The sequence below is a fragment of the Prosopis cineraria genome, unplaced genomic scaffold (genome assembly GCF_029017545.1).
Source record: "Prosopis cineraria cultivar Desert tree isolate PC_DT_omini unplaced genomic scaffold, ASM2901754v1 PC1969, whole genome shotgun sequence".
NCBI classification, from domain to species: domain Eukaryota; kingdom Viridiplantae; phylum Streptophyta; class Magnoliopsida; order Fabales; family Fabaceae; genus Prosopis; species Prosopis cineraria.
In genome coordinates this window covers 1-11,693 of record NW_026557294.1, presented here as the reverse complement: position 1 = coordinate 11,693, position 11,693 = coordinate 1, and the positions used below count along the sequence as shown (strand labels likewise).

Here is an 11,693-nt window from a genome sequence, read left to right as displayed (position 1 = left end):
AATTTTTTACAATGATGTGATCAGGTCTCTGTCATTAATAAAAGTTAATTTTAACTGTTAATTTGACTAAAAAATAATAAAAAAATTAACTTTTGTTAATGGTAAGGATTAGATTGCACGGTTTCAAAAGTTGAAAGAACAATTTGTATAATAAGCGAGTTCAGGATTTATAATACTATTAAACCTACTAAAATTTTAGGGTAATTTGCTTATTGACTCTAAAAATAAAGTTAATTGTTGATAAAATCAGCTTCAAATGCTGGGGGGAATGAAGGAAGATTAAACAAATTAATGATTATTATACACATAAACGTGTATTTATGTCTTATTAATATATTCAGAAAGAAACAAGATACATAATTTATTAGTTTACTAAAATATTCTTTTGTCTTTTTTATTAATTTCAAATAATCGATTCTCAAAAGAGTATCCAAATATGTGCAGAAGGATCTAATTGCAAGGAAACAGGAAGTGAAAATGAGAGAATCCAATGCTGAACTCGGAACTCGGTATGATGCAGGCTAAGGCGCTAAGCCATAAGTTTTTTTTTTTTTTAAAATGATAGAAAATTTAGACGAGTTAGATTCCAAAAATTTATCAATAGGACATATATACTTTAAAATTCAAAGAGCGTTTACAAAAATACAAGTAAATTACTTATTGTAGATTCCAATTTAATCTTAAAAGATAGTTACTTAATTTTTATATTTAAGAGGGGAGATATATTTCTTCCCCTTTGGCCCTTCAAGTAATTAATATGTTCTTTTTTTGACAAATAAGGTGGCAGAGAGACCAATAAGGTTGCATTATATATCCCTTCTGATTATGAAATTTTCGGCTTTAAACAAAAACAAAATGCTAAAGTAAAAAAAAAACAAAAGAAATAAATTTAGCAGGATCCACAACATGGAGCAGCCGAAAGTTCCATACTTCATCCGAGAACCCTAGGACATTCTGGTAAATAATTTTTGGACTGAATATTCTCGAAATGGTGGATCTGGATATTTTCACACTGGAGCTTCACGAAGTTACTACGCTTCCTGGTGAGTAGAAACTTGCCCCAATTGTAAGGTCTGTACCTGGGCGGGTTTTGCTCGCCGGTAATCTCCTCCAGAGGCTCCACCACTGTGTAGTGCGACGGATTCAGAAAGAATGGTATCGAAAACCTTTCCTTCTCCGAGTTCGCTATCACTCTGTGCTCCACACTCTCATATTCTCCATTCGTCCATACCTGTTTCATCCCATTCACACCCTCAGTATCATTCCAACTTCGCGCTGAGTATTTCATAATATTTATGGAAGAGCGTGTGTCAGTTTATGTACCTGGATAACATCACCAACATTGATGATGTAAGCATTGGGTATGGGCTTGACTCCGACCCATTGACCATCGGATTTTCGCTTCACCTCGAGCCCACCTACGTCGTCCTGAGCGAGGATGGTCAGCACTCCAGGATCTTTGTGATGACCCACGCCGAGGGCAAGCTCGGGCGACGGGCAAGGTGGGTAGCAATTTAGTCTGACGCTGCTGGTCTGGTCCTTGAGGAATTCTTCAAACCTTCTCGGCGGTAGCCCCAAGCTCATGGCGATTAGCTCCAGCAATCTCATGGCCAGTTCCGCCATGTCCTTCGCATATTCCTGGCATACCTCCCTGCTCATGGTTCATATCACAAGGCTTCATTACTCACGCACAGGTCTAAAGTGAACTTTGAGATATAATATAATTCTGTGTGATTAATTTACCTCATTTCAGGAGGGTTTTGAGGCCACTGACTTTCCCAGACAGCCACTCCGTTGTCGCCTTCTTCGACGGAGGCGGCGGCGAGAGTGGGTTCTTTGACAGCGTAATCAAACACCTCTTTCCAATCCCTGACGTTCTTGGTGTGCTCTGTGTCGTAATACCCCAGCACATTCCCGACATCTCTCCTGACCTTCCTCTTCTCGTCGAGGCTGAGATGGAAGAACTTGCGCGCCGTCTCCTCCAGCTTCTGTCGACGCTCCGCTTGGACGCCGTGGTTGATGATCTGGAAGAAGCCCCAGTGCCTGCAGGCATGGCCGATGTCGTAGACGAGGGCGTCGACGTCAGGGGAAGAGAGGTCGAGGAGAGGGATGCCTTGGGCCTCTTGTATGAGCGAGGGATTGGGCCTGTGGTGAGGTTCTTGGATGAAGGCTGCGTCCACCTCTCCCATGGAAGATGATCCTGAAACAGCAGAGAAGATGAGAACCGAGAAGGAGATAGCTAATAATGCGTTTTGTTTTGAGAACCAAACCATAGAGGGCGCCTCTATTTATAGAAAAACAGAGCTCTTTTGGGCACTGGGAGTTCTACAATGTTCATTGAATCTGGACATTTTTGTCACTGAATTTGGTTTCTCACGGCCTCTGATGCGGAGCTGAATCAGACAAATGAAACGTGACTTGATTTTTTTTTTTAAAACCAAAAAAATTCTCACCCCTTCCCTTTTGCTTTGTTTGCAGTACATTTTAGCTCAACTCTTAGACGGGTCTAAATTTAATATTTATAAAATATTTTTTTTGTTTTTATTGCAGTTTAAATTTTTTTATAAAAGAGGGAATACTTTGTAATGTCGTATCATTACTTGGCCACAAAATGTACATCATATTCATATAAAAACAAAAGTTAGGTATTGTTTTTGTCCTAAGGTATATATAAAAGTTCACAAATAACCATAATTATTTATATTTCTCAATATTTAAAATTTGTTTGCTAGGGTTATATGGCTTCGTCGGAGATTTGTTTAGATATTCATAGCCACCGTAAGGATTGATTGTTGTCCACCATCATCTTTGGTTGCTTGAATGTCAATCGGTGGCCCTTCCTTCGAGTTCACCAACTTCTTCCCCATGCTCTCTACTCTTATCCCTAATATCCACTTCCTCAGTTCATCATTGTACACTCTTGCTCTCAAAGCTCCAAAGAAATTTGCACCCACACTCATGTACACGGTGTCATGGGAATTAAGAGGATGTATTGTGCATATATATGATGTACGTATGTGTGTGTGCATGTTCCACCATCTTTGCATGTTCACTCTCTCCCCTCTCCCCTCTCCCCTTCTTTCTCTTCTCCCTACGTTCCTCCACACGACGATGTTCCACCGTATGCATCTTCCACCATCTTTGCATGTATATCAGTGGACTAAGTTTTGTTTGACAATCACAAAACAGAGCAAGCTTGTGTTTATAGAAAAGATATATATATATATATATATATAACAAACCAGGGAAGCTCACGATGAGCACAGACAGTGTTAGACGAGCTGTATACTTCTCGCCGAACGCCCTTTAGGATAGTGTCTCTAGAAATGTTGTAGACTTCATCACCGAATTCACCTTCATTATGACTTCTGGCGGTTCTCTCCTCCACAGCGACAACTTCACCTTCTTCATGTCATTAGTCGAAACCATCGTTCGCATCCTTGTAAATTCATTCGATGGCTTCCTCAGATTGTTCGGTCTCAACATAGCGTTTGAACCCTCCCAGAATAGCGTATTGGCCATTGAACTAGACCACTTTGGGAACTACTAGGATTTGCAGGCATGTTCAAATGCGGAGACAGATCAAACTTGGAGACAAATCAGGAGGAGAGAGGGAAAACGGGAAGAGAGAGGGAGAGAATATTAAAAAAAAAATGATGAGATCCACTAAAATATTTTATAATAAAAAATATTAAAAAAATTTAAATGTGGATCTGCTGTAGGTAAAATAGAGGGACTTAATGGCGGAGTAGTATAGCAATTGGATTATTAACGGTTGAGGGATATAAATAACTTATAATTAAGTTTGGAGTTATTTATAAACTTTTGTGTACACTTTAAGAATAAAAATAATTTTTAATCCTAACAACAATTACTTAACAATATGTCCGAACAGAGAAAATCAGAAAATATATATAAAAAGTAAAAACTATATATTTGGACAAGGGATAGTGCATTGTCATTCTTCTAATAACAGATATCAATTGACCTGAAAATAATTAATTGTATTGAGTGAAACTAATATATAGTTATACCATTAGACAATTGCATCACTGAGAATGTATCTGAACATCTCCAAGTTTTTGGTTTCTTGAGAAACAAAAAAGCACGTAGTCGCTGATTGAGGAGAGGATTCTTTTACCTTCTCTTGCCTTTCTAATTATTAAGTCAAGATTTTGATGGCTCACATTTGATCTCCTACAGAATTATTATTAAAATGTTAAATTATAAAAATAAAAATTAAAAAATTCAAATATCTAAAGTTTAATATGAACAAGTGAAAAATACAGTAAAATAAAAATAAAATATTTTATAGTAGATCAAATAAGAACCATCTAAATTTAGATCTAATAGTTATTCCCTCCATTAAAAAAAAAAGATATTTTTTAAGGGGTTAGATGTTCAAAAATATAAAATATTTTTAATCTTTTAAGGTATAATTTTATTTTTTAAAAGTGCCCCTATTAAATAAATTATTTTATATTTATTTTAAGGTGAAATACCCTATTAAATAGGTTAAATATGAAAAAATAAAGTTAGTTTGAAGACAAGTAACTATTTTATTGAAAATAAAATTTAATTAAAAATGTCTTATATTTTTTAACATAGGGAGCATAAATTAAGAAAATGAGGAGAGGAGGAGGAGGAGAGAATCCCCTGCATTGTAAATGAACTTGATTGTCTAGGACTAAGTGGTATGTTATTTTTATTATTTATAGTTATTATTTTTGTGGAGGCATGGTTGAACATTAAATGTAAATATTTTTTTTAATGAAAATTTGAATTTTGACCTACCATATTGTGGGGGGATTAATATTTTTGTTTTTTAAACCCAACCTCCATTTGTAGGCGGCAGGTTGTATTGTCATGGCTAAAATGGGATGAATTTTTTTTTTTCGTCAAACAAAATTATGTGTATATTTGAAATAAATCAAATATCATATTTATTTATTCAAGAATACAATTGCAGAATGTAAAAAATTTTAAAAAATTAAAATTTTAACTAACTTTTTTTAGAATGATAAATTCATTAATAATAATTTATACTATAATAGTTAGGAGGGAGTACTTAATGAATATTCACTTGATCCAATGGAGAATCAAGAAGGAAAATGACTACTTTTTTATAGAAAAAACCCGAAAAGGACGCGAATTGGTGAACAACAGGCTGGCATTGAGCCGTAGTCTGAGCGCCCCACAGGCTGCGCTACAATGTTCATTGAACCTGGACTGGTTTTTGTAGCGCTTGGCGTTGGTGATTAGGTGATATAGTTTCTGACTGTTGGACACAGGCACGTCTGTTTGGAATTGATGTTCCGTGAGTTACCCTCTTGATCCCTCTTAATGGGTTCTTTTAAAAAAGGAAAAATTTCATCTATGAAGTGGGAAAAAGAAATACTTATCAGTGGGTCTCAAAAATTAAAAATTCTCTGCAGTTTTTTTAAATTAAACTGAAATAAAATTGATGGCTAATAAGATGAAAATGTCCTTATACAAAATTAACAGTAAATTTTTTTTGGTGAAATTTGTAAATATTATGTGTTAATTATGTTACATCACTTGTTTTCTTCATGTTAGTTGTAAAAACCTTTGAAATGATGTTGCATCGACAGATACGGTAAGTTCATTTTAGAACTCCCTAAAATCAATTACATTAATTGGTTACTACTTAATTTTACTCGTTAATTGCTTACTTATATTTATTAATTCTTCAACATTATTTGTTAAATAGTTAAGTAGTTAATTTCGTAGCTCCACTCCTGTGAGAACATTACTTATTATTTTGATATCTTTACTTGTTAATTTATCAACATGACTTGTTAACTATTTAACTTGACTTGTGAATTCTTTATAAAATTTGTCCATTCAATTTGATTGAAAAGCATCATCTTGTTAATTTTTTTACTCTTTTTATTAATTTATCAATATCAATTATAAACTACCTGACTTTACCTATCAATGATTGTACTACCCAATCATTTTGTCTAAAATATATAATCATTAATCATTGATTATTTAAGTTTTACTTATTAATTTATCAATATCAATTGTAAATTAAATAAATTTACTTGTCAATGATCATACTAATTCAATCATTTTGTTTGAAATACAAAATTATTAGTTCTTAATTCTTTAATTTTACTTGTTAATTTATCAATATTAATTGTCAATAATTTTTTTTCTTTTGCAAAATGGCATTTTAATTTTTTTAACTATCAACTTTATTTCAGTTTAGTCCAAAAAACTTCTAGAGAATTTTCAAATTTTTTGAAACTTACTAGTAAATATTCCTCTTCCCTCATTCTTAGTTGAAATTCTCCCTTTAAAAAATGGTAATACTTATATTTATGTATTTAGCCTTATATAATTAATATATTTTATCTTGTCATATCTTAATAAGTGAATCTTAATGTCTTAATAAAATTAATAATAAAAATTTATTTTATAAAAAAATTTACATATTTAGTCAATTACAAATAAGCACATGAAGTATATAAATTAAATATATACATTTTTTCCTTAATAAAAATAAAAAGCGGTCCCATTTACAAAGTGTTGTGTGAAAATACATGAAACAATGTTTCATTTTTACCCTTTTGTTTAAATGGTATTTTTGAAACTTGAAAAAACATGATAACTTCATACAAATAATAAAGATTTCCCTTCACACTTTCACAGGTTACATTTTTTAATAATATTTATTTTCATATAATTTATTATTTATTATCATAAAAATACACATATGCCAATTTCTAAATGCAGTCTCATTTGTTTTCTTTTTTCACTTGTTTGAGTATGTTGTGGGCTTCATTTTCAATTTATTTTCCCGAAGTGTAAAAGCTAAATATGAGAGAATTGATAAGACACATTATTTACACACATTTTTTAACTAACTAGGACTATTTTACACGCTCAAGTAGTGTTCGTATGTATTCATATCACATTTTTAGTGCAAATTTACTTAGATATTAAATTGACATGTATTAAGGCTATCTTGGTTATAAAGTGTACTTTTTAAGGTTAAGCTTGAGAATTATGTCCTTTGATGAGCTAAAATGATTGATCAAATTAGTTTTTATTTATTCATCCTAAGTTGGAGTTATTAATTAAGAAAAGATAACATTTAAGATTGTCTTTTTAAGGGGTTTTCATTTAGCCTTTGGTTTTAGTTCAAGGATGTGCTTGTCTATACTTGTATCTTACGAGGCTTTTATATTAATTTTTTCTTAGTTATTTTATTACTTGATGAATTAAATATTTGTATCTTAGTCTAATTAAATAAATGTCACACTATGGTTATTTAATTATATGATTAAATTGTGACTTAGGTAAATAAATGTGAGAATTGAAGACATTATTCAAGGTAACCAATGAAGGCTTCCAAAGGGCAATTTAAGCATGATGTGCAGATTTGAAGAGGTGCAAATTAGGTTTGGAATGGTGCATTATATTAGATAAAGTCTAGCTTTGGAATTGTCATCAATTTCCCTCCAAAATGCTAGTTAGTTTTGGCTACTTGGATTCTAATTGAAGACCACAACTACTTCATGAGTTTCCAGCACTTTTCTCTCATTTTCTCCTAGCCTATTTCATGCTCCAAGCCCCACATTTAGATGACACACTAATTTTCTCACATTTAAACATTTTCTTTCACTTTCTCACTTATTGTTCAATTTTTTCACTCAATCAATCACTCATATGTATATCTCTCATTTCTTATCCAAATCACACAAGACCACCTTAATTCTTCTTCTATTCTCCATTTCATCCAAACCCTCAAATTAAATCAAGGATTAAAGGTTCAAATCATTATTGAAGAGAACGAGAAGGCACGACCAAGTTGGGTTCTCCTTTGAAGATTTGAAGATGATGATAGGTAGCTAGATTTCTCAAGGAATCTTAGAGAGAAGATGGATGGAAGATGAATCATTGGGCTTCATATTAGAGATGAATCCATAAGGGGGCAAGTAGTGGGCCATCAACAGATTCAAACTCTAGACCTAATAGATATTATTTGTAAAAGCTTCCACTACACCAAAATTCCTCCTTGTCATAGTTGTGTGAAAAATTAATGCAAGTACAATCAAAGTAATTTATCATAAATTTTACTCCTACCTAACTTTTTAGGTTATTATAGGACTCTTAAAGTTTGATTTTTAGAAGAGTCAAGGGAAAATAGAAAAAAGAAATTAATAAATCTAATCTAGGTCAACAATTAACTTCTTGGGTTAACTAGGCTTTCACGAGTTGGAGCTGGGTTGACCAAATTAATCCAATTCATAACCTCAATTCAGCACATCAATCAGATTGGCTTGATGATCGGTTCATTGGTCCAATTAACTAGTATTGTAAATATCATATTTTTTTTGGGTTTCCAATGTGAACTGAAAATAATTAGAAATAATAATAAAATTACATAAATAAAATTATAAAAAAAGGAAATAAAATAGTTTTTTGATAAAAATAAAAAATATATAAAATGATTTTAAAAGAAAAAATTTCCTTTTCTTCGACTTCCAAATCCCTCATAGTTATGGTCAAGTCAAAATTAATTACCATGATATGGTTATAATGGAGATTGACAAATCAAAAATAGAAGTCAAACAAAGGCAATAAAAAAATTTAAATACAATGGGATTATAATTGTCTAAAATCCATAAAACTTCCTTAATTTTAATCAACTGTGTATGACTCCCCACATTTTTAAATATTTAAAATTTGCTTCATACCCTTTAAAATTAACCCCCTACCATTACTTACTTATCATGTAATTAACAAAGTTTGCTACGTCAGATTAAGTAAAGTCACATAGAAACTTTCATGATTTTTATATAAGCAAATAATAAATGTATAAAAATTATATTATTTTTTAAATATTTACTTTTGTGTTGGTTTCATTCATTTTTTTATTATCAATGGCGCATAGTTTTTTTTTGTGTTAAAGGATAAATTTTTATTTATATAATTCATATCAAAGACATCTTTTAGATAATTTTCTTTTCATTTTTTTTAATATAAAGGGCTAGTTTAATTGATAAAGAATAATAAAATTATAATTTTTCTCTTAAATTAGGTTAACAGTAAATAATTAGAATAATGTTGCTGAACTAAAAAAAAAAAAGTCTTGCCATTTGTGTGTTAAAAGTAAAAAATTACAATCTTTCCCCTTTGAAATTGTATTAAAAAATTAATAAGAATATTTTTCCCATATCATGTACCATGTGTCTTTGAATAAAATCTAACATGGCAAACTTTATTAATAACATAACAAAGTTAATTAACCGTAGGGGCATTGAAAAACAAAAGTAAAGGTTAAAAAAGTTAATTTAAATATTTAAAGTTGAGTGGAGTTATATGCAACTGCTTTAAAATTCAAAAAAATTTTATGTATTATAGCCATTATAATTTGATCAAGCCATTAATGAGAGGAAACCCTATTTAAGTCTATAAAAGGGAGGGAAGAAAATTTGAAGAGGGGGAGCAAGGTGAAAGAGAAAAGGGGAGGCAAGGAGAAATCTTATTGTACCTTGCTCTAGGAGCTTTTTCTTCTTTATTTACTTCTCCGCCAACTTCTTGTTTGTGGGCATTATGTCTTATAATCGTTATGGTCTTGAATTTCATTGCGTCTAATTATAATCGTTGCGAGTATTATGTCTCCGCCAACTTCATTTCGTTCCAATCCAAATGATATATAATTTCACTCCACTTGAATCAATAATACACTTTCCTCGATCGACGAGGGATTTGGGAGCACACTATTCTTTTGTTTTCTCCTCCTCCTCCTCCTTTTTTCTCACGTATGCAATGAATGTGGGTCATGCGGGGCATACTTACATATTATTTCATAATCATGTGTTCTTTAAATCATTATATTTAATGTGAAAAAAATGGAAACTAAAACCCGAGCTGATTGGGATGTGTGGACGTGCATGCTGACATGTATAAAGGTATGACAATTAATTTGTTGCTCGTAAGGCGTGGGTGATCTAATTTTCTTTCGTCATTCTAACAAAAGTGCTGAATTATTCCGAGCTTCATTCCAACCCATTTTGGAAATTGAATGAGTAAATAAATAAAAAAATTGTTGCCCCTTTCAAATCCTTCATGAGTAACACTAAATCATTATGAATATTTGGCACATTAATATGAGTGACATTAAATCATTAGGATTGTCAAGTGTTAAAAAAATTCTCATTGTGCATTATTTTAAAAATAATAAGATTTATTAACATATTTTTAGGCTACACTAGAAGTGATATTAAGTTACCATGAATCTCTAAAAGCATTGATCGAGATATTGTAAATAATACTAATTAAGTTAGCATGGGTGTAAGACTTTAAATTAAAATTTTTATAATTAAATTATTTTCTAGAATATTCTCTTTGAAAATTTCTTTTAAAGTTTATCATAAAGTGATACTAAATAATCGTATGCATTTAGAGTATCAACTAGCATATTATTAGTGATGCAAAATACATCACTATAGATTCCAACACTAGTTAAATCTTTGTTTTTTTAACAATAATAAAAATAATAAAGGTTAACCCAAAAGAATATTCTTTTCATAAACAAATTAAAGAATAAAAAAGTTTAAATAATAATACTCGTGCTTCTTGAACTTTGATTTTTATTGCAAGATACGTAGGTTCTAGGCTTTTATTTTAGATTAAATCCTCCCATGTAAATAAATAGTTTATTTTTATTTATTTCTTTTTATTAGTTTTGCATGTGATTAAAAAGGGTAATCAAGATATATTAAAAGGCCAATTTAATTTTATGCAGTATTAACTTAGAATAATCGTTCTTATGTACAAGTATCACAGCATACCTAACACTTTCTCAATAGACAATTGGCTTCGAATCTTTCTTCACAAACCATCATTTTTCTTTATATGGTTTACCAAAGCTTTTTTAAAAACTTTAATGGTGACTCTCATTTTTCTACATTTAATGATTTTCTCTCCTTAAAAATATGATTCGAATGGTTTGATTTTTTCTATCTTGTGAAGGAGTGTAATTATTTTCATCATTAATAAACCAATTAATTAAACCAGAAATTAAAAGTTAGGATCAATATTGGCCAAGGCAAATTTTAACAATTACTTTTAAAGCATTAAGGATAATGGGATCCTAAAAAATTATTGAAAGCAAATAATAAAATATAACACTTACTTTATCAACAACAAAAATATAACGTAGCTTATTCACAATCCACTACGGCATGTAACATAGGGACCACCTCACTACGACGAAAGGTTGTATCCGCTGCGTATAACTCCAAAATGGCACATCCACCACAGCTAAAGCAACTATTTGCTGTGGTGCACCTTTGATTGTAGTGCATGTATGACGACATTAAATTTAAACATCAACAGCAACTAATCAACTGCTCAAACCTCTGATTAAGGTGATCAAATCTTCCATATGTAAATAATTAAAAGATCCATCTAATGTTTTAGGTTTAACCCATTACAATGTCAAATGAGAATCCTAGAACGCTTGGTGCCAAGGAAAAACTTTTAATGCCACAAGCACCAATCAAGTGTCTCCCCTCTTGAGCCAATGTCATTCACACTCTACATGCATAAACTATAATCCTGCATAATTGACATTATATATGCATATCATAATAACCATTAAAATACATTACACGTTAAGCCCTCCTCCAAAACATGAAGATTATACAATAAAA

The 11,693-nt window shown here is 31.3% G+C and overlaps 1 protein-coding gene across 1 annotated transcript; it reads right to left on the bottom strand.

Annotated features, from left to right (window-relative positions):
• Positions 1–801: 801 nt before the first annotated feature.
• Positions 802–2,288, bottom strand: LOC129301226 (flavanone 3-dioxygenase 2-like). Its single transcript, XM_054939799.1, has 3 exons — positions 1,744–2,288; positions 1,324–1,651; positions 802–1,231 (listed from the first exon to the last, which is right to left on the bottom strand). The coding sequence occupies exons 1-3, from the start codon at positions 2,271–2,273 to the stop codon at positions 932–934; spliced, it is 1,158 nt and encodes a 385-aa protein (XP_054795774.1). The 5' UTR covers positions 2,274–2,288; the 3' UTR covers positions 802–931.
• Between the last annotated feature and the right edge of the window lie 9,405 nt (positions 2,289–11,693).